Source organism: Eubalaena glacialis, chromosome 5 (assembly GCF_028564815.1).
Source record: "Eubalaena glacialis isolate mEubGla1 chromosome 5, mEubGla1.1.hap2.+ XY, whole genome shotgun sequence".
In the NCBI taxonomy this organism is placed as follows: Eukaryota; Metazoa; Chordata; class Mammalia; order Artiodactyla; family Balaenidae; genus Eubalaena; species Eubalaena glacialis.
In genome coordinates, this window is record NC_083720.1 from 43569552 (window position 1) to 43594280 (window position 24729).

General features: G+C 39.6%; 1 protein-coding gene across 4 annotated transcripts in view; it reads left to right on the forward strand.

Moving 5' to 3' along the window:
* The window catches only part of CC2D2A (coiled-coil and C2 domain containing 2A), a 137033-nt gene that overhangs the window by 69767 nt on the left and 42537 nt on the right, over window positions 1–24729 (forward strand). For all 4 annotated transcript variants that reach the window (XM_061192103.1, XM_061192104.1, XM_061192106.1 and 1 more), the window contains 3 exons: window positions 6943–7120; window positions 18759–18915; window positions 21488–21635. In XM_061192103.1, coding sequence (XP_061048086.1) covers window positions 6943–7120; window positions 18759–18915; window positions 21488–21635 — 483 coding nt within the window. The remainder of the gene's footprint in view (window positions 1–6942; window positions 7121–18758; window positions 18916–21487; window positions 21636–24729) is intronic.

Here is a 24729-nt window from a genome sequence, read left to right on the forward strand (position 1 = left end):
CTTTAACCCCCTCCTGTCTGGGCAGGGAACAGATGCTCTCAGGCAACCTACAAGCAAAGGCCAAAATTTAAATTTGGGGCCAAATGCAAAGCTGAGCCCCAGGAGCTGTGTGAACAAAGAAGAGAAAGGGAAATCTCTCCCAACAGCCTCAGAAGCAGCAGATTAAATCTCCACAGTCAACTTGATGTACCCTGCATCTCTGGAATACCTGAATAGACAACGAATCATTGCAAAATTGAGGTGGTGGATTTTGGGAGCAACTGCAGACTTGGGGCTTGCATTCTGCATCTAATTTCTTTCTGCTTTTATGTTTATTTTAGTTTAGTATTTAGAGCTTATTATCACTGGTAGACTTGTTTATTGATTTGGTTGCTCTCTTCCTTTTTTTTTAATATATATATTTTTTCATTTTTCTCTTTTTGTGACTGTGCATGTGTACACTTCTTTGTGTGATATTGTCTGTATAGGTTTGTTTTTACCATTTGTCCTAGGGTTCTGTCTGTCCTTTTTTATTTTTTATTTTTTTAGTATAGTTTTTAGCACTTGTTATCATTGGTGGATTTGTTTTTTGGTTTGGTTGCTCTGTTTTTTCTTTCTTTCATTTTCTTTTTTTTATTACTTTTTAATTTTTAATAATTTTTTTTATTTTTTATTTTAATAACTTATTTTATTTTATTTTATTTTATTTATTTATTTCATTCCTTGTTTCTTTTTTTTCCTCCATTTACTTCTAAGCTGTGTGGCTGACAGGGTCTTGGTGCTCCGGCCGGGTGTCAGGCCTGTGCCTCTGAGTTGGGAGAGCCGAGTTCAGAACATTGGTCCACCAGAGACCTCCTGACTTGACATAATATCAAACGGCAAAACCTCTCCCAGAGATCTCCATCTCAACGCTAAGACCCAGATCCACCCAATGACCAGCAAGCTACAGTGCTGGACACCCTATGCCACACAACTAACAAGACAGGAACACAACCCTCCCCCATTAGCACAGAGGCTGCCTAAATGCATAATAAGGTCACAGACAGCCCAAAACACACGACCGGATGCAGTCCTGCCCACCAGAAAGACAAGATCCAGCCTCATCCACCAGAACACAGGCACCAGTCCCCTCCAACAGGAAGCCTACACAACCCACTGAACCAACCTTAGCCACTGGGAGCAGACACCAAAAACAATGGGAACTATGACCTGCAGCCTGCGAATAGGTGACCCCAAACACAGTAAGTTAAGCAAAATGAGAAGACAGCGAAAAACACAGCAGGTGAAGGAGCAAGGTAAAAGCCCACCAGAACAAACAAATGAAGAGGAAATATGCAGTCTACCTGAAAAAGAATTCAGAGTAATGATAGTAAAGATGATCCAAAATCTTGGAAATAGAATGGAGAAAATACAAGAAACGTGTAACAAGGACCTAAAAGAACTAAAGAGCAAACAAACAATGATGAACAACACAATAAATGAAATTTAAAATTCTCTAGAAGGAAACAATAGAAGAATAACTGAGGCAGAAGAACGGATAAGTGACCTGGAAGATAAAATAGTGAAAATAACTACCACAGAGCAGGATAAAGAAAAAAGAATGAAAAGAATTGAGAACAATCTCAGAGACCTCTGGGACAACACTAAACACACCAACATTCGAATTATAGGGGTACCAGAAGAAGAAGAGAAAAAGAAAGGGACTGAGAAAATATTTGAAGAGATTATAGTTAAAAACTTCCCTAATATGGGAAAGGAAATAGTCAATCAAGTCCAGGAAGCACAGAGAGTCCCATACAGGATAAACCCAAGGAGAAACACGCCAAGACACATATTAATTAAACTATCAAAAATTAAATACAAAGAAAAACTATTAAAAGCAGCAAGGGAAAAACAACAAACAACATACAAGGGAATCCCCATAAGGTTAACAGCTGATCTTTCAGCAGAAACTCTGCAAGCCAGAAGGGAGTGGCAGGACATATTTAAAGTGATGAAAGGGAAAAACCTACAACCAAGATTAATCTACCCAGCAAAGATCTCATTCAGATTTGATGGAGAAATTAAAACCTTTACAGACACGCAAAAGCTAACAGAATTCAGCACCACCAAACCAGCTTTACAACAAATGCTAAAGGAACTTCTCTAGGCAAGAAACACAAGGGAAGGAAAAGACCTACAATAACAAAACAATTAAGAAAATGGTAAAAGGAACATACATATCGATAACTACTTTAAATGTAAATGGATTAAATGCTCCAACCAAAAGACATAGACTGGCTGAATGGATACAAAAACAAGATGCGTATATATGCTGTCTACAAGACACCCATTTCAGACCTAGGGACACATACAGACTGAAAGTGAGGGGATGGAAAAAGATATTCCATGCAAATGGAAATCAGAAGAAAGCTGGAGTCGCAATACTCATGTCAGATAAAATAGACTTTAAAATAAAGACTATTACAAGAGACAAAGAAGGACACTACATAATGATCAAGGGATCAATCCAAGAAGAAGATATAACAATTGTAAATATTTATGCACCCAACACAGGAGCACCTCAATACATAAGGCAAATGCTAACAGCCATAAAAGGGGAAATCAACAGTAACACATTCATAGTGGGGGACTTTAACACCCCACTTTCACCAATGGACAGATCATCCAAAATGAAAATAAATAAGGAAACACAAGCTTTAAATGATACATTAAACAAGACGGACTTAATTGATATTTTTAGGACATTCCATCCCAAAACAACAGAATACACTTTCTTATCAGGTGCTCATGGAACATTCTCCAGGATAGATTATATCTTGGGTCACAAATCAAGCCTTGGTAAATTTAAGAAAATTGAAATCATATCAAGTATCTTTTCTGACCACAATGCTATGAGACTAGATATCAATTACAGGAAAAAATCTGTAAAAAATACAAACACATGGAGGCTAAACAATACACTACTAAATAACCAAGAGATCACTGAAGAAATCAAAGTGGAAACCAAAAAATACCTAGAAACAAATGACAATGAAAACACGATGACCCAAAACCTATGGGATGTGGCAAAAGCAGTTCTAAGAGGGAAGTTTATAGCAATACAATCCTACCTCAAGAAACAAGAAACGTCTCAAATAAACAACCTAACCTTACACCTAAAGCAATTAGAGAAAGAAGAAAACCCCAGTTAGCAGAAGGAAAGAAATCATAAAGATCAGATCAGAAATAAATGAAAAATAAATGAAGGAAACAATAGTAAAGGTCAATAAAACTAAAAGCTGGTTCTTTGAGAAGATAAACAAAGTTGATAAACCATTAACCAGACTCATCAAGAAAAAAAGGGAGAAGACTCAAATCAATAGAATTAGAAGTGAAAAAAGAGAAGTGACAACTGACACTGCAGAAATACAGAGGATCATGAGAGATTACAACAAGCAACTATATGCCAATAAAATGGACAACCTGGAAGAAATGGACAAATTCTTAGAAAGGTATAACCTTCCAAGACTGAACCAGAAAGAAATAGAAAATATAAACAGACCAATCACAACCACTGAAATTGAGACTGTGATTAAAAATCTACCAACAAACAAAAGCCCAGGACCAGATGGCTTCACAGGTGAATTTTATCAAACATTTAGAGAAGAGCTAACACCTATCCTTCTCAAACTCTTCCAAAATATAGCAGAGGGAGGAACACTCCCAAACTCATTCTATGAGGCCACCATCACCCTGATACCAAAACCAGACAAAGATGTCACAAAGAAAGAAAACTACAGGCCAATATCACTGATGAATATAGATGCAAAAATCCTCAACAAAATACTAGCAAACAGGATGCAACAGCACATTAAATGAATCATACACCATGATCAAATGGGGTTTATCCCAGGAATGCAAGGATTCTTCAGTATACACAAATCAATCAATGTGATACACCATATTAAAAAATTGAAGGAGAAAAACCATATGAGCACCTCAATAGATGCAGAAAAAGCTTTTGACGAAATTCAACACGCATTTATGATAAAAACTCTCCAGAAAGTAGGCATAGAGGGAACTTACCTCCACATAATAAAGTCCATATATGACAAACCCACAGGCAACATCGTTCTCAATGGTGAAAAACTGAAACCATTTCCACTAAGATCAGGAACAAGACAACGTTGCCCACTCTCACCACTATTATTCAACATACTTTTGGAAGTTTTAGCCACAGCAATCAGACAAGAAAAAGAAATAAAAGGAATCCAAATCAGAAAAGAAGAAGTAAAGCTGTCACTGTTTGCAGAAGATGACATGATACCATACATAGAGAATCCTAAAGAGGCTACCAGAAAACTACTAGAGCTAATCAATGAATTTGGTAAAGTTGCAGGATACAAAATTAATGCACAGAAATCTCTTGCATTCCTATACACTAATGATGAAAAATCTGAAAGAGAAATTAAGGAGACACTCCCATTTACCACTGCAACAAAAACAATAAACTACCCAGGAAAAAACCTACCTATGGAGACAAAAGACCTGTATGCAGAAAACTATAAGAAACTGATGAAAGAAATTAAGGATGATACAAATAGATGGAGAGATATACCATGCTCTTTCTTGGATTGGAAGAATCAACATTGTAAGAATGACTATACACCCAAAGCAATCTACAGATTCAATGCAATCCCTATCAAACTACCACTGGCATTTTTCACAGAACTAGAACAAAAAATTTCACAATTTGTATGGAAACACAAAAGACCCCGAACAGCCAAAGCAATCTTGAGAAAGAAAAATGGAGCTACAGGAATCAGGCTCCTGGACTTCAGACTATACTACAAAGCTACAGTAATCAAGACAATGTGGTACTGGCACAAAAACAGAAATATAGATCAATGGAACAGGATAGAAAGCCCAGAGGTAAACCCATGCACATATGGTCACCTTATTTTTGATAAAGGAGACAGGAATGTACAATGGAGAAAAGACAGCCTCTTCAATAAGTGGTGCTGGGAAACTTAGACAGCTACATGTAAAAGAATGAAATTAGAACACTCCCTGACACCATACACAAAAATAAACTCAAAATGGATTAAAGACCTAAATGTAAAGCCAGACACTATAAAACTCTTAGAGGAAAACATAGGCAGAACACTCTAGGACATAAATCACAGCAAGATCCTTTTTGACTCACCTCCTAGGGAAATGGAAATAAAAACAAAAATAAACAAATGGGACCTAATGCAACTTAAAAGCTTTTGCACAGCAAAGGAAACCATAAGCAAGATGAAAAGACAACCCTCAGAATGGGAGAAAATATTTGCAAATGAAGCAACTGACAAAGGAGTAATCTCCAAAATTTACAAGAAGCTCATGCAGCTCAATATCAAAAAAACAAACAACCCAATCCAAAAATGGGCAGAAGATCTAGATAGATATTTCTCCAAAGAAGATATACAGATTGCCAACAAACACATGAAAGAATGTTCAACATCACTAATCATTGGAGAAATGCAAATCAAAACTACAGTGAGGTATCACTTCACACCAGTCAGAATGGCCATCATCAAAAAATCTACAAACAATAAATGCTGGAGAGATTGTGGAGAAAAGGGAACCCTCTTGCACTGTTGCTGGGAATGTAAATCGATACAGCCACTATGGAGAACAGTATGGCGATTCCTTAAAAAACTAAAAATAGAACTACCACACGACCCAGCAATCCCACCACTGGGCATATTCCCTGAGAAAGCCATAATTCAAAAAGAGACGTGCCGCAATGTTCATTGCAGCAGTATTTACAATGGCCAGGACATGGAAGCAACCTAAGTGTCCACTGACAGATGAATGGATAAAGAAGATGTGGCACATATATACAATGGAATATTACTCAGCCATAAAAAGAAATGAAATTGAGTTATTTGTAGTGAGGTGGATGGACATAGAGTCTGTCATACAGAGTGAAGTAAGTCAGAAAGAGAAAAACAAATACGGATGGTAACACATATATATGGAATCAAAAAAAAAAAATGGTTCTGAAGAACCTAGGGGAAGGACAGGAATAAAGATGCAAACGTAGAGAATGGACTTGAGGACACGGGGAGGGGGAAGGGTAAGCTGGGATGAAGTGAGAGAGTGGCATGGACTTATATACACTACCAAATGTAAAATAGATAGCTAGTGGGAAGCAGCCACATAGCACAGCGAGATCAGCTTGGTGCCTTTTGTTCACCTAGAGTGGTGGGATAGGGAGGGTGGGAGGGAGATGCAAGAGGGAGGAGATATAGGGATATATGTATATGTATAGCTGATTCACTTTGTTAAAAAGCAGAAACTAACACACCATTGTAAACAATTATACTCCAATATAGATGTTAAAAAAAAAAAAAAAAAAAGAATGATATGCTTGCCAGGATACCTCCTATCGTCTTTTGGGATTCAAATGACCTTTAAGAATAGGAACATTTCTTAATCCCCTGCAGCCAGTAAGCAGTGACTCACCATCGGAAAGTGTTAAGAAAAAGCTTGGATCTTGGAAAAGCAGAGTTGACCCAACTGCTACAATATGCTATTATATTTTTAGGTTAAAACATCCTACCCAAACCTAAATCACTACTAGCCTTTATGGTCTGAACTCACTCCATTTAACAAATAATATAATTCTGTTTACTTTAAACTTTGGGATACAAATGTAAGGGTTGTTTGAAATAATTAAGGAGATCGTAGCACAGTGATGCTTTAGCACAGTTCTAAATCCCCTGTGGCCTTTTCAGGGCCTCTTATTTCATATCACACATACTATTATATTAAGCTCTGCAAGACCTATGGCTGCCTTGGTTCAATGAAGGCTAAAGTGACTGAAGCTCCAGCTCCAGTGTATCTTATTCTGGTCAGTGCCCATTTGTCAAACACTCCAGTTATACTTAGTAAATGAATACTGACCCACCAGTGAATGGTCTCACTCTGCAGGGTGGAGGTCTTGCGAAGGGAGGATGTCAAGAGGCGCTCGCTGTATTTAAAGGTGATCTTCAACAACAAGGAAGTGTCCAGGACCGACAGTCGGCCGCTTGGGGCTGACTTCCGTGTTCACTTTGGACAGATTTTCAACTTGCAAATAGTCAACTGGCCGGAGAGTTTAACACTGCAGGTACGTATTTTAATTATAGTCACTGCCCCAAGAATTTTTGGTCATCACAGGTGCGAGATGGTTTTAAATCATCCATTGGCTATGCTGGTGTCCTGATAGATTCTCAAGGGGAACAGAAGGTCAGCTCCTCCTGGGCACGTCTTAAGGTCTTGGCAGAAAAGATCTGTTACCCCACTTGGTTCCTAGAAATGCTGGCAGAGTAACTGGCCACAGTGCTCAAATGTGTGTCTCTAGACGAGGTGGGGGGATGAGGGAGGATGGGGGATGGTAGAGAGGTCTCTGGCTCATTCATCGGAGAACTTCAACGTCACGCTGTACCAAGATCCTAGCATAATATACCAGAGAAATCAACTTCTGTAATCACAGGTGGTTATAATGGGGGGTTGGGGTACAGGAGCTAGGATCCCCCAAAATAAATAAAGCTCCCCACTAGCCTAAATGCCACCATTAGCAATATATTTATTTGTGTCTGTTTTAGTTTCCTAAGGCTGCCATAATGAAGCACCACAAACTTGGTGACTTAAGGCAACAGCCACTTATTCTCTCACCGTTCTGGAGGCCCTGAAGTCTGAAATCAAGGTGTCAGTGGGGCTGTGCTCCCTCCAAAAGCTATAGAGAAGAACGCTTCCTGCCTCTTCAGCTCCTGGTGACTCCAGGTGTTCCTTGGCTTGTGGTAGCATCACTCCCATCTCTGCTTCCATCTACACATGGCCTTCTCATGTCTGTGTCCTTTTTGCTCTCTTACAAGGACACTCCCGTTGGACTTAGGACCCACCCTAATCCAGTATACGCTCATCTGGATCTTTAACTAATTACACCTGGAAACACCCTATTTCCAAATAAGGTCACATTCTGTGGTTCCAGGTGGACATGAATTTTTAGAGGACACTATTCAGTCTACTACAGTGTCTTAGGCTTGCTGTTCTTATGGCGAAACTTCTCTTATGATGCTGACAGATTCTCTTTTATGATACTAATAGGCATGTTACTTAGGCTTGCAAATATGTGGCACAGGTGCCTTTGTTTGCCATCTACCACCCATGCAGAAATCACTTATCCTCATCCACCACTTGTGCAGAAATTTCTCATTCTTATCCACCACCCTTGCCAGAAATGACAATTGATCATGCTTATTTTCCCCCACTGAGCCTGGATATAACTTCAGAATCCTTCTCAACACCGTACTGTAGGCAGCCACTACCTACTGATTGTAATTGACATTAAGTCTGCAGGTACAATTACAGCTATGTAATTATTAAAATATTTAAATACTTCTCTACTGAATAGCAAAGAGTTTCCATCCTGGACCCCCAAAATGCCACCCTGGCCACATAGACCCCACTTCCAAGACCCTCTGGACCTTCTTACAATGGACCAGTTAAAGGGTATGTCTGAACAAGGTTAATGCCTCCAGGACCCTGTTCCCTTGTACGGTAACAGCTCTTGTGATTGGTTAGCACTTGGCTGTGAGTACTGTTCAACGTTTTGAATATCAACCCCTGTCTAGACTCAGGTAGTTGAAAACCTTCTAAAACTGGTAGAGGAAGTTTGAAACAACTAAGATAGGGGGTTATTTTGACAGTGGGAAGGAAGCACAGTAGAAATGCTCAGAATGAAGTAGCGATGCCAAGAAATGAGATGGTGACCCTGAACGGGTCAGCACTGGGCACCCAAGGTCAACCACCTGGGTTTGGGGCTTTCCAGAGACTGTGGCAATTTTGTCCTTCTCCTTTCATCCCTGATCTGGGGGTAGTGAGGGCTGAGGGTGATCCTCATGTACAAAGCACCTAGCATCATGACTCAAGCCAAATTCCTTTGCTGTGCTGATAACAGCATGGATAGCTACAAAATTGAAAAATGTTTTTCTGGAAAGTTTAGTGCTAGGCTTAGTCCAGTCACTCATATAATTCTGCAAAAACCCATCTGATTTTTAAGAAAATGTCTGTGTATTTGGGAACTTAAGAAAACCAGAACGAACTTACTTTGCTGCTCAACTTAATATGGGTGAGAGGAGAAAGTAAGGAGATGTTGTTAAAGTAAAGAATGATATGAGGAAGGGGATTGAATGTGGAGGTTTGGTGAAAATGTGAGTTTTTCTTAAGCCTGAAAATTCCCTATGAATATCCGTGGGAAAATAATCTCTACATTTCTGCATGATGGGGTGATGGTACCTGAAGGTGAGAGCAGAGAGTCACCCAGCTCTGCACTGGGAAGGGAAGCTGAGGGCACCTCCAGGTGGATGGCCGGTGGGCTTGCCTGGTACTAACAACCCTGCCCGTGGTGCCAGGTCCACGCCGACTGTCGGTCCCCTCTCCTCTGGAGCCCCTGCTGAGCCTGACTGCCTACGTGGAGGGCTCCTCTTCCTCCGTCCTCTTAGCAAAGTTGTGTCTGAGGGGCTCTGGGATCCTGCTGACTGGGTTTCATCCCATCATCTCTCCCTGTGAGAGGCACCATTATTTGAGTCACTTAACTACGAGGCACCATGGATCCAAAGACACAATCGCATTTCAGATTTGTTGAAATTAGAAAATCTGGTATTCTTTGTACCACTAACACCTGATTAAGAGAGGCCTTTCTTAGCCAGAGATTCTCTGCAGTGCAGAGCCTGAAGGCAGTGTCCTTCTGTTTGCATGGCGAACGGCTTTGGAACATTTAAAATCCAAATGCCTTTAGGCGGAGGGTCACACCCTGCTGGTTCTGAAGCCCCACATCTTTGTTGCTTCCCACAAGAACCCTCCTGCCCTGGCCCTGCACACTTGCGTGTGCTTAAGCTACAGTTTAAAGCAAGACTTAACTGCACAGGGAAAACTGTCTAAGTGAAGAATAAAACTTGATGGAGAAAGTAAATAAACACAAACTCCAAAAGCCAGCTCGATGCTTTGCTGTCACCTGCTCGTCACCATGAGAGGTTGCTGGGGGGCCCTTAAGAGTCTTACCTGTTCCACATCCACAGAATAGCAAAGATTTCAGCTATGCAGAGTTTGCCCCCTTGTTTGAGATTCATCCTTGACTCCTCCTCCCCTTCCTCCCCTGCAGAGGAAAAACTGATGTTGAGGAAGACCGAGATTCACGTGAGAAGATCAGATAGAGAGCTAGAGTGAGGCCGGGGAGAGCAGCAGACAGAACACGGCAGGTAGGAAGGACTGGGGGCCTCCGAAAGAGACCCTCCCACACTGAAGCTAGTGCGAAGGACAGGAGAGAAGGCCCTGGCATCCGGGTGTCCGGCCTGCGTCCCTGTTGGTTGGTGAGAGCTCAGACCACCTGGCCAGTCTGTGAAACCCTCTCCCACTCTGGGCCATTCTAAATGTTCTGAATTACCATGTAAGGAAAGATATCCTCCACCTCCCACTAATGTACCAAGACTTTATTTCACATATATTCTAAAACATAAAGGAAGCCTCCTATACTATCTCCCATTGACTCTCTTGAATATTAACTTGCTATGGATGTTACAATCAAAACAATTTTTTTAAGTAATGTGAAAAGGGTATTCTCTAAAATATTATGAAATGAATTTTTAAATAAAAAAACAAAACTTTATCCTACAATATTAAGAATATACTTGTAAGCTATTATCTTGGCCTTAAGAGCTGAATCATGTCATCTTCTTTAAAAAATTACAAATTAAAGGAGTCTTGGGTAAGTTCTTAAACTATCCATAAAGATTTGATAACTGATCAAATTACATATCATAATGGCTCAATGGCCTAATTTTTTATAATTGAGTAGTGGTTATAGATGAAATTAATTTAGAGGATATTGTATTTCGACTGTCTAGGAATAGTACTGTGCCATTTGGAAATTTTCCATATAACTGCAAGTTTTGAATTAGGGAAGGTTCAAGGATTACTGGCAACTTCAGGAGGGTAAGAAAAATCACCTTAAATGCATCTGTTTATGCCAGCGCTATCAAATTTCTTTAGAGGGTAATGTGTTTCAGAAAATGTTCCAAGATTGTCAGAACTATAATGCGTCAGTTGATGACTCAACAACCAAGCCCTGAATGTTGTGTAATTGTTGAGAGCCAGCTGAGGGTCTGATGCTGAGCCAGAAGTGTAGTGGAGCATTGGAAGCCATGTATAAAAGGAAGGGAGGTATACACGGCCCTGTCTCAGGGAGCTTTAAATCCAGCTAGGAGATGCGAGAGAGACAACTACAAAGAAGCAACGCTCAGCGCAGTACGATACACAGGACTGTTGAAGGGAACAGTGTTGATTGTGATGTTTGACTTCTTGCATGTTTTGAACCACAAGGCTCAGTGTTTCCTAGCCAGGCTTGAGATAGGAATGCCAGGGCAGCCCTACGAAGCAGAAGATAAGTCCACAGGCTGGCCCAGAAAGCCAGGAGTGAGGGGATGGGGTTGGGCCCTCACAGCGGAAACGGGAGGAAGGAATTAATTAGAGCAACACTGCAGCCTTGAAAGAAGGATTGACAGGACTTGATGATGGTTTGACTAGAGGGAGTAAAAAGAAAAGGAATCAAAGTTGGCCCCAAGGGAAGGGTGAGGTGGGACTTCACAGGATGGGAGCTGGAATGGGACCAGAGCCCTTCCAGAAAGGTCTTGAAAAGGTCTGGCTTCTGAGGTCATTCCAAAATAAATGCTTGGTGTTTCACAAAAATGAAGTTTGATTTAGAAATAAAAAAGCTTTGTGATAATGACCTTCACTTCCTTATCATTCCCATCTATAATATCACCCCATATTCATCTTCTTGACTCCCCAAAACTAACAGCTGTTGTGTAATACTGCTGCGTGGCTTTGAAATATCTTAGCATTATTATTTTTTCCTTATGAATCAATCCTGTTGAGCTTTCATATTCCTGGCATGCGGATTGAGATAGGGAACTTTTCCTTTTAACCAAGCTGGCAATAACTCGAGTTTCCCTTCCCAGAGCCTCTCCTGATTTCTCTGGCTCTTTTGCAGAATTGCACTCTCCACGTGGGAAAAGCAATCCTCTTTGGACAAGTGTCCTTGATAACCCTCCTGTAGCTCACTGGGACAGGGGGAGAGAAAATAAAGATACCAAAAGGAGACTCCCTCCCAGAAGCTTGGCAGGGAAAGGAAGGAGGGAAATGGATCAGGGGTCTGAAAGGAGACCGTGGTTTACTTTAGGGTGTAGTTGACTGGAGCAAATTTGTCAGCTGTGCGAAAAGCAGCCAGTCCAGAAAAGATTGATGACTTGGAAAATAAAAAGGAAGGTTGTAGGGGGAGTGGGTGGGAGAAAGGAAGGAAAGAGGGTGGGAGTGCTGAGGGAAGGAATGCCACAGGATACTGGGAGGGGTGGGATCAAGACAGAATAGCATGGTCCTTTGAGTCAAGAGTGATGACACAAGGGACGGGGTGGAGGGCTGGCCGTAAGGGGGTTCACCTCCAATGCCCACAGCCTTTTCAGTGAAGGAAGGGAGTCTGTGGCCACAAGAGTAAGGAAGGTTTGATCCAACACTGAAGGGAAATGGGGACATCAACCAAGAGACAATTAACAGACTGGACGATAACATCACCGGTGGCTGAGAGTACAGGACAGCCACTTATACCAAATCCAACACCACCATGTACAAAATATGAAACTGCTGTGTTTTGTTTTGCTTTGTTTTGTTTAGGTTTTAAAATAAGAGAAACATGACTTAAGACCATGCAGTATAAACTACTTCACGATGGATTCTTCTTTTTTTTTTTTTTTTTTTTGATGGATTCTTTTTTATCTAAACTTAATGCCCCTACGTTTCTAGGGTTTGTCTTATCTATACAGTTCTAAATACTGTTAGCAGGTAAATTTGCACCAGAGTGTTGAGTTAAAGCAAACACCATTCCAAATGCAGGAGAAGTTAATAAGAATCACATAAATAGTTCCAATTTGGTAGCAGTTGATCTAATTGCTATTCTGAATTCACTGCTGCCTTGCTTTATACAACAGGAATTTTTGAACGGTTGAACATAAATTATATTTCCTGCTTTGTTTCTTCATTAACATTCCACTTTCAAACACACAAACATTCATTTTGCTTAGAGCAGTGCTTCTCAATGGAGATTATGTTGCCCCCCCCCGGGGGGGGGCCTTTTGGCAATGTCTGGAGACATTTTAATGATCACAAGTGGTGAGGAGCTACTGGCACCTCTAATAAGTCGAGGCCAGGGATGCTGCTAAACATCTTACAATGTACAGGACAGTATACTGCAACAAAGAATTGTTCAGCCCCAAATGTCAACAGTGCTGAGGTTGAGAACCCCTGACTTAGAAAGAAAACGAAAATGAAACTTAATTATACACAAAGTGATTTGCAAATACCTATAAAGCCCAAAGTGCCCATTTTCTGATTTTTAAAAATAGCATTTCATCCTAGCATTAAATAGAACTGCTATTTAAAAAGTTAGGGTGTCTTGAAAAGACAGATCTTACATGTTAAAGTTTAATTTAAATAAAAGAAATTGTTATTTTACAAAACTTACTAACATCAACTGGCTACCTTAAAAAAGTAGGGTAAAAAGTTTAGGAAATTTTTGGATTTTTTTTTTTTTTTGGCTTTGTGCGATGGTATCCATTTTTCCTTATTTAAAAAAAAAGTTGATAATTACCTTCTGAGACAGTAGTCCCAATCAGCAAACCCTCCATTCCCCCAGAGTTTGTAGTTGCCTCTGTCCTACAGGCTCAGCACCAAGACTCTCCAATTCATTTCCTCTCTGACACTAGACAGGAATGTGTTTCCAGAGACGGGGAAACAGACCCTTCCACTGACATCTACCAGAAATGTCCTTTATGTAGTAACTGCGTATTTTATTGGCCATCGTTAACCGTGGTGACCAGCACAGGCACATCCACAAGGAATTAAAAATCAAAACAGAAGCTCAGAGGCATCTCTTAAGGTCCTTCCACAATAAAATACTTGATAAACTATTAAAGTCTAGCAGGGATATTTTTGCAAAGCCACTGGAGTCAGATAATATAGAAACTTTGTCCTGTGCAGCTGAGTAAACAAACACTGAATTCTATTATGGAAGGGGATATAAGGAATCTGAAAAATATTTGGATTTGTTTTTATTTTTAGATGTGTTTCACACCCTGATTTAGTTGCCCTGGATGTTGGGCTGTTTGGGAATTCATTAGTCATAGGAGTGGTTAAGAGAGACACAAAGTCAGGCAAAATTTAACTAAATACTAAATACTGCATTTATGTCATCTTGTGAAGCATTTTACCAGCATAAATGGTATTTTCTGACAGTTGGTATGGTTTCTATTGCCTTAACTTGAAGGGTTTTATTAGCTCCTGATTTTTTTAAAGCATTTAAGGCTTAATGTAGTTTGTTTTTCACCTCCTTGCCTTTGGGTTCCCAGAAATATAGATGATTTAATTATAAATATGGAATATGCCATAAAATTCCTATAAGGCCTCAGAAACTTAATGTCTTCCTTGAAAAAAAATAGTGTGTCTTGAAAAGACATTCTTACAAGTTAAAATTTAAGTTAAATAAAAGAAATTCTTTTGTCATAAAGCTGAATAAAATCAATTGGCCAACAAGATTTAATGAGATATTTGGGAAATGTAATCATGTTTATGAAAGACCTTTGTAAACTTCAAAGTATTATAAAAATGCACATGCTTGTTGTCAATTGTATGCCCAAACGAAGAGGGAAGAAACATTTACTGAGCTCATACAGAGGGAAAGAGGCTTTTCATCCATCTCAGCTAAACTGCACCACTGCCTTCCTGCTGAGCTTTGGGTAACATCCTCATTTTACAATGAGAGCAAAAGTGAGGGGAATGTCATGCCCAAGGTCACACAGCACAGCCAGTAAGTTGCAATGTCAGGATTCAGTCCCAGACCAGTTGAACCACAAGGCTGCCCTGTCCTGTCCACCACACTGCCCTCTGCAGGCTGTGGGAGGAGCTGACAGTCACGTGGGGAGTAAAACAAGTCAGGTAAAAAAAATCTGAGAGCCATACTACACCCAAGTCTACCAGCTGTTCAGAGAAGAAAACAATTCCATTCCACAGATTTATCATCTAACAACTTACTTCTATTAACAGTTCTATGTTTAACCTTTTGAGGAACTGCCAGATTGCTTTCCAAAGTGGCTGCATTATTTTACATTCCCACCAGCAGTGTGTGAGTTTCCATTTTCTCGACATCCTTGCCAACACTTGTTATCATTTGCCTTTTTGATTGCAGCCCTCCTTGTGGGTGTGAAATAGTATCTCAGTGTGGTTTTGCTTTGCATTTCCTTGACGGATAATGATGTTGATCGTTCATACAAGCATTATTCATAATAGTCAAAAAGTGGAAACAACCCAAATACCCATCAAGTAAAATGTGACATAGCCACACAATGGAATATTATTTGGCAATAAAAAAAGAATGAAGTACTGATACATGGTACAACATGGCTGATTCTTTAAAGCATTAAGAATGAAAGCTAAATGAAAGAAGTCAGTTCAGTTACAAAGAATCACAAGGTGTATGAGTCCATTTACTTAAAATGTCCAGAATAGGCAGAGCTATAGAGACAGAGTATATTTGTTGTTGCCTAGGGCTGTCGGGAAGGGGAGGTGAAAAGGGAAATAATGGCTAACGGGTATGAGAGTTTTGTCAGGGTGACGAAATGTTCTAAAATTGATTGTAGTGTTATTTTTCTGGATTTTGTGAGTTTATAGCATTTGTCAGCTTTTTAAAATTTATACTTTGTTGTGATTTGTTCTCATTCTAAATAAATAGTCTCTTCTGTAAAAATAAATAAATAAATAAATTTTGTCTACAAAATCAGAAAAAAAAAAAAAAACAGTTAACCTGCTCCCTTCTAAATATATTAATTCACAGATGGTAGGTACTGAGCAGTCAAAGGGAAATCAAACAAGATCCCTACTCTCAGGAATCTCACCATCCAGTAAGACAAATGATACATAAACAACGAATTTCAATAGAGGGGATAAGCATTCCCACAAGGAAATCACAGGGAAAGGTGGTGGCACCTAAGTAAGTATGGGTGGGCATGTGGCAGGTCTCACTCAGTGTCCAGTACAGCAGGGGCACCTTCCAGGGAGGTAAAGCCCCTGCACGAAGTGGGCAGTGCACCCTCACCTTGCTGAGAGACCAAGTCCCTTGAGAGTCTGAGAGGAAGTCAGAGACAGGAAGAGTTCGGTGGTCTTTTGATCACGATGGCCCATGCTAAGGTGACCCTTTAACCTTTGACTGTAGCCATTGTTTTTATAGCACTTCCATGTTTTGTGGTTCTTTCATTCAGATTTTAAATTATCTTTCAGTCATTATTTCTCACCAATCTATCTAAAGTAATTATACTTTATGGATCATGGTTATGGCTTTAAAAGGTTTCTTAATTGTTTAATCACCTTTCTGATTTTCCTTGACCAATGAGGAAGATGTAAGAAAAAGTGTACGAGTTTTGAAGTGAAACAGTTGTAGATTCAAATCTCAGCTTTGTGACTTAAGAGATGAGGGACTAGGGGAAGTTTCTCCCCTTTGTCGAGCCACGCACATCCATAATCTAGAATTGCTGGGTCTGTTGTCTCTCTTAATCTTTACCACAAACCGTCCTTCATAGGATTGTGGTTAAGATTAAACGAGATAACAGACGGCTTCATACAAAGGAATGTCTCAGTGAATTAAAATTTGGGGGGGAAGTACAAAAAATTTTAAAGAAAAACCCACCATTTTCTCAGACTGAAACTTGATGCCGGTGAGTTCATAATTGAACAGGTCAAACCAAGGTCTCCTGTGCAATAAACAACAACCTGCTACATGTTCTTTAAGGTCTGTGATATTATAAAACGGCAGGTTCTTATGAAAGGTTGAGGTAAGCAAAAAAAATGGCCGTCCTTTCTCCATTAGAGTTCTGAGCCAACACAAATATAGAGAAAAAGTGTTAAAAAATGTAAAAAGAGAGGGGGATCACCTATAAATTAATAGAGCCTTGAGGGACATACCAATCAATTGCAATGTATGGAATAAATTGTGATATTAATTCGAAGTAATTTTTGAGACTCTAAGGAGCATTTGAAACTTACTGATATTTGACATTATTAAGGAATTGCTGCGATAATAGTATTGTAATTATGCCTTTTTATATCCTTCTCTTTTAGAGATACGTATTGAAACATTTACAGTAAAATGATGTCTGAGTTCAAAATACTGGTGGAGAGTCAAATGGTTGAGAGTGTAGATAAAACCAGATTGGCCATAAGTTAATGGTAATTGAAGCTAGGTAGGTGATGGGTTCATGGTATATTATTCTTCTAAGATTACATATATTTGAAATTTTCCCTAAAAGATGTTTTTAATAAGGAAAAAAAATCACCTATCTACTGATAAAGATGAATTTGGAGAGCATGGCTTAAATGTGCCACTCATGGGCTTCCTGCTGAGCCCCTGAATTAGACAGAGGTAAGCCCTGCACAATCACAGGTTTCTTGGTGCACCCAGCCTGTTAGAATACCTCACAGTGGTACTAAGTCTGGGGTTTTGAATTCAGTTCCTATGCAGTCTCTGCTTTGTCTTTGCCCCAGTAGCCCCTCAAAGCTCAATCAGCCATCTTGCAAATGTGAGCTGGTAGATACCAGGCAGATGAAGCCAGGATAGCAGTCCAGTACAAATCCATCCTCATCCTTATCCTTGGAAAAGAATTCATATCACATGCCGTGATACGGGGAGGGTAGGCAGAGAGGCTCCATAGTGTCATTTTTGTGCATTCAGGTGGTAAATGGAAAGTATTAATCAGAGGGAACTCTATTGCATAAGAAGAAAAATAGGAGTACTTAATTTGTAGAAATAAAAGAGTAAAATCTGCATTTTAGAGAAATGTGTTACCAGCTAGAGAGTCCTCATGGGAAGAAAGAATAAAACATAGAAAGGAAGCCAGCAGAGCTGTGGAATATTTTATCTTTTACCACAAAAGAAATGACCCAAGAATACAGGGAAGCAGAGGGTCCTACTGAGACTGTATTGTATATTCATAATCTGTGGTTGCCCTGGCAATGGGTCCTTCATCTCATGGTGATGGCATTACAGTAAGACACACCACAGTAATTAGTATCAGAGCTACAGGTGGTCAAGTTAGCTCCATTTTGGGAGAAGGTCTGAGAAGAAGAGGGATAGGATTTCAGCAACTAACAAATAAAATGAGGTCTTGAAGGAAAGAACTTTGAGAGATTTACCAAATAACAGATTTGAACCTGATACCCTAGAGTACTTCTAGGTATGGTGTGTTTCCTATTGACTTTGAGGTTGGTGCAGATGATAAACCATCTAGTGGCATGTCCATATTGTCCCACCTTTCAACCTGATGGTGTTTCTCTCTGAAATAATCTGAACCAGGAGAAAGAGGAAGCCCATTCTCCAAACTACTGTGTATTAGTCTGACATAGAAACAATTGCAGTCACCTGATAATTTGATTAACCTCTCTACCCCAGGAGATTAGGCCAGGCAAGAGGACAGGGTGCCAACAACGTGACCATAAATAGGGTATAACCTGGTCTCCATGGAGACCATAGCAACACAGCTCAACTTTCCACTCTGAGATGGGTGCTCTTGACTAGAACAGTGACCAGCACAGAAAAATGTACTCATTATCTAGGAGTGAGCACCCTTTATTGCTGTTTTTATTTGGCTGTTTCCCTTCCTCAATTTCAGGTATACGAAACAGTTGGACACAGTGGTACCACCTTGCTAGCAGAAGTGTTTCTGCCTATTCCTGAAACTACTGTTGTCACTGGAAGAGCTCCCACTGAAGAAGTGGAGTTTAGCAGCAACCAGCATGTGACACTGGACCACGAGGGAGTTGGCAGCGGTATGGAAAGCCTCAATGGCTCACGGATTCATGGTCACATTTGAACATATCTTTTTTTTCACTTATCAGACAAGCAGACAATTATAAAATTGCTATCAGAAACTTAAATTAAAGCAATAATCGTATACAATGTTTGGCAAAGTCATTTTTATATACTATGGGTGGCCAGAAAATTCATATAACTATGCAAGTGTAAAGTAGTTTTACCGTGTGAATTAAGGGCCTTTAGATTGCCTTTGACACCTTAATTCAACTTCTAGCAATCTTTCCTAAGAAAACAATTTGAAATGAAGACAAAACTTTGTGCATAAAAAAAATGTACCTCACAGTGTTATTTGTAAGGCTGAAAAGTTTGAAATAAATAATAGGGGGATTATTAAATAATATTCTCTCTTATCTCCTTCTACAGTTCTGATTAAATATATGATGGACTGTCTCACTCTGTCCACCATGTTTTTTAACCTCCTTTAATATACTTGACATCTTTTTATTTCACTTTTATATTCTGTGCAATTTCTTTAAGTCAGTCTTCCAAATCATGAATTCACTTTTTGGCTGTGTCCAGTCATTGAAACTCATCACTGTGTTTCTCGTTTCAATGATTATATTCTTCACCTCTAGAAATTCTATTTAGTTTTTTTTTTTTAAAAGATCCTGTCATTTCCCTGCTTAAATTTATTTATTTATTTATATATATATATATATATATATATATATTTTTTTTTTTTTTTTTTTTTTTTTTTTTTTTTGGTTGTGTTGGGTCTTTGTTTCTGTGCGAGGGCTTTCTCTAGTTGCGGCAAGTGGGGGCCACTCTTCATCGCGGTGCGCAGGCCTCTCACTATCGCGGCCTCTCTTGTTGCAGAGCACAGGCTCCAGACACGCAGGCTCAGTAGTTGTGGCTCACAGGCCTAGTTGCTCCGCGGCATGTGGGATCTTCCCAGACCAGGGCTCGAACCCGAGTCCCCTGCATTGGCAGGCAGATTCTCAACCACTGTGCCACCAGGGAAGCCCCCTCTATTTAGTTTTTTACAATCAGTTCTGACAACTTTTTGTCCTTTTCTGACACTGTCAATCATTTCTTTTATTCATTAATTCATTCATTTATTCTTTAAAACACATTAAAATATTTTTCAATATTCTGTATCTGATCATTCCAACACCTATCTGCTTATTAGTCTGATTCTGATTCTGTTTCCTCACGTGCCTGGTGATTTTTTATTATGAGAGCATATCTGGAACTTTATCTTCAAGAATTCTTTGAGTCTCAAAACTGATCACCAGTCTAAAAGTCTGGAGGCTTAAGCTTTTAGTTGCAGCTCTGCTACTGACAAGGTGTGTGATCCTAGTAATCATGTAACCTCTTTGAATATCATCTTCCTCATTCATAAAATGGATCTAATAATAACACCCTTAATGTCATATAGGGTTATTTTGAAGATCAAGATGGAGTGTTCAGTATGAAGGAAAGATCTTTGAAAAACACAAAGATGCTGTTATAGGGTTAACAGTGGTACTGTTTTTGTGTTAATAATATTAACTGGAACTCCCCAAAGCATGAAGTTGCTATATTTCATGCTTGAAAATCTTTATTTCCTTTACTTGATTAAATGCCCTGCCCCGAGACGTTTTTATCACTAATGTCCAATCAGTGAGGGCCAAATGAGTGAGGCTTTACCGTCGCTACAATAACTGAGCAATAGCATCTGTGGAGTGGTCAGTGTTTGCCAGGCATGTCTGAGTCTTTGCAAGTTTTACCTCACTTAACATGCTGTTCCTCACTCCAGGCACACTCTGACCTTAGGGCCTTTGCCTTTGTTCCTTCTGCCAAGAAGGCTCTTTCTCAAGATACCTACATGCCTCACTTGCGCTTTCTTCAGGCCCTTATTCAAAAGTGACTTCTCATGGAGCCCTCCCTGGCCACCGCGTCTGAAAGTTCAACCCCTGCCTCCTCCAAACACACATTTTCTATACACCTTCCCTAATTTGTTTCTCTTTTGCATTTATCACTCTCTAACATACTGCCCATGTCTCTTACTTATCTTGCTTATAACCTGTCTCTCCTACTTGAATGTAAACTCCATGAGAACAGGGATTCCTATCAGTTTTGTTTCTTTACTGCTATCTTTGTGACCAGAATAGTGCCAGCATGAAGTAGGAGCTCAAAGAAGTATCTACTGAATGAATGAATAAATGAATGTCTTCACAGTAATCCATAAAAGGGGGTACTATTATGTTCCTTATTTTATACACAACGAAACCAAGGTTCAGAGAAGTTAAGTAATTTGTCCACACAGCTGTTAAGTGGCAGAACCAGAATATACATGCAGTTGGTCCCACTCCAGAGTGCATCGTTCATTATAATGCCTACACTCTGCTGTCAAGAGATAGAGCCAAGTGGCCGATGGTGAGCGTCATTCCCTGAAGAAGTTCAGTGATGTTGATTTGAATTATGTGTTCCATCCCCACCACTCCCACCCACTCTGTTCCATTTGTCTACTTTCTGCTTTCTTACTAGTACTGGGCTCACTCCCTCTTTCTAAACAACATCCTATTTAATCTGCTGTTTCCCCAGGAGTACCCTTCTCATTTGAAGCTGATGGTAGTAATCAACTGATTCTAATGACCTCGGGGAAAGTGTCCAACAGTGTGGCATGGGCCATTGGAGAAAATGGGATTCCTTTAATTCCTCCATTGTCACAGCAGAATATTGGATTTAGAAGGTAATGTATGGCTAGAATAAGCTGATGGGCAATGTCAGAATTGGCATGAACAATATCCAGTGGGAAAAAAGCTTGCAATATCACATTCTTTCCTTTTATTGTTATGTGCCAGTATTTTCAGGGTTTTTTTTTTTGTTGTTGTTATCAGTAAAGCACTTTACCTTATTTAATCTTCACCAATTAACTCTGTGAAGTATTCTTTTCCCAATTTCACAGATGGGGAAAGTGCATAGCACATACCGGTATATATCAATATTTGGCCCTAAGTAAAGGTTCATTGTGAATGATGATTGGTGTAGAACCTTCTGGTTATGTGAAAGTCCCTATTCTCAGTCCCCTTTCTTGATTGCTAGCCCTAGGTTTCTACTCAGAACAGCAGAAAGGGACTCTGGGCCTCACCAGTTCACTCCAGATGGACGGGCCCTCTCTCTTTGTGGTTGATGCCTGTCCAGGCAGCCTGGACTGTGTCTTGCTTCTGTCCTTCCCCAATAGATGTGTCTTGAGTGGATCATCTTACCACTGTTGTCTCAATTGCCTCCATAAAATAAAAGGACTTATCTTGATCACCAAGAAGACACTTCCCAAGTCAAAGACTGTCATTTTCAACGTGTGGAAAAACAGACTGGAGCTGGTTTTGTTCCCTTTACACCCTCTCCATTCAGTGCAAATGCTTGTATCCATGCGATAAAAACAACAAGGCCTTTCTCAGCCAGGACCCTGGCAGCATTTCCAGTGAAGGCTCGTTTATGCCTTTGAATATAAGCCTTTTGCATTTGTCTCATTGAGTTTTATGCTGGAGAAATTTCCTGGGGATGAAAGCTCCAGCTCCTCAGGAGAGGAGGTAAAACAGTGTGAGTGATAAGAGATGCAGCCCTGTTAATAAAGTCCCAACTCATAGAGGGAACCTACCTCAACATAATAAAGGCCATATACGACAAACCCACAGCAAACATCATTCTTAATGGTGAAAAACTGAAAGCATTTCCTCTAAGATCAGGAACAAGACAAGGATGTCCACTCTCACCACTATTATTCAACATAGTTTTGAAAGTCCTAGCCATGGATATCAGAGAAGAAAAAGAAATAAAAGGAATACCAATTGGAAAAGAAGAAGTAAAACTGTCACTGTTTGCAGTTGACATGATACTATACATAGAGAATCCTGAAGATGCCACCAGAAAACTACTAGAGCTAATCAATGAATTGGTAAAGTTGCAGGATACAAAATTAATGCACAGAAGTCTCTTGCATTCCTATAAACTATTGATGAAAAATCTGAAAGAGAAATTAAGGAAACACTCCCATTTACCATTGCAACAAAAAGAATAAAATACCTAGGAATAAACCTACCTAGGGAGACAAAAGACCTGTATGCAGAAAACTACAAGACACTGATGAAAGAAATTAAAGATGATACAAACAGATGGAGAGATATACCATGTTCTTGGATTGGAAGAATCAACATTGTGAAAATGACTATACTACCCAAAGCAATCTACAGATTCAATGCAATCCCTATCAAATTACCAATGGCATTTTTTACAGAACTAGAACAAAAAATCTTAAAATTGGTATGGAGACACAAAAGACCCCGAATAGCCAAAGCAGTATTGAGGGAAAAACAAACGGAGCTGGAGGAATCAGACTCCCTGACTTCAGACTATACTACAAAGCTACAGTAATCAAGACAATATGATACTGGCACAAAAACAGAAACATAGATCAATGGAACAAGATAGAAAGCCCAGAGATAAACCCACGCACCTATGGTCAACTAATCTATGACAAAGGAGGCAAAGATATACGATGGAGAAAAGACAGTCTCTTCAATAAGTGGTGCTGGGAAAACTGGACAGCTACATGTAAAAGAATGAAATTAGAACACTCCCTAACACCATACACAAAAATAAACTCAAAATGGATTAGAGACCTAAATATAAGACTGGACCCTATAAAACTCTTAGAGGAAAACATAGGAAGAACACTCTTTGACATAAATCACAGCAAGATCTTTTTTGATCCACCTCCTAGAGTAATGGAAATAAAAACAAAAATAAACAAATGGGACCTAATGAAACTTAAAAGCTTTTGCACAGCAAAGGAAACCATAAACAAGAAGAAAAGACAACCCTCAAAATGGGAGATAATATTTGCAAACAAATCAACAGACAAAGGATTAATCTCCAAAATATATAAACAGCTCATGCAGCTCAATATTAAAGAAACAAACAACCCAATCCAAAAATGCGCAGAAGACCTAAATAGACATTTCTCCAAAGAAGACGTACAGATGGCCAAAAGCACATGAAAAGCTGCTCAACATCACTAATTATTAGAGAAATGCAAATCAAAACTACAATGAGGTATCACCTCACACCAGTTAGAATGGGCATCATCGGAAAATCTACAAGCAACAAATGCTGGAGAGGGTGTGGAGAAAAGGGAACCCTCTTGCACTGTTGGTGGGAATGTAAATTGATACAGCTGCTATGGAGAACAGTATGGAGGTTCCTTAAAAAACTAAAAATAGAATTACCATATGACCCAGCAATCCCACTACTGGGCATATGCCCAGAGAAAACCATAATTCAAAACGACACATGCACCCCAGTGTTCATTGCAGCACTATTTACAATAGCCAGGACATGGAAGCACCCTAAATGCCCATCGACAGATGAAGGGATAAAGAAGTTGTGGTACATATATACGATGGAATATTACTCAGCCATAAAAAGGAACGAAATTGGGTCATTTGTAGAGACATGGATGGATCTAGAGACTGTCATACAGAGTGAAGTAAGTCAGAAAGACAAAAACAAATATCGTATATTATCGCATATATGTGGAACCTAGCAAAATGGTACAGATGACCGGGCAGGGCAGAAATAGAGACACAGATGTAGAGAACAAACATATGGACACCAAGGGGGGAAAGCGGCGGGGGGCGGGGATGGTGGTGTGATGAATTGGGAGATTGGAATTGACATGTATACACTGATGTGTATAAAATGGATGACTAATAAGGACCTGCTGTATAAAAAAATAAATAAAATAAAATTCAAAAAAAATAAAATAAAATAAAGCCCCAACTCAA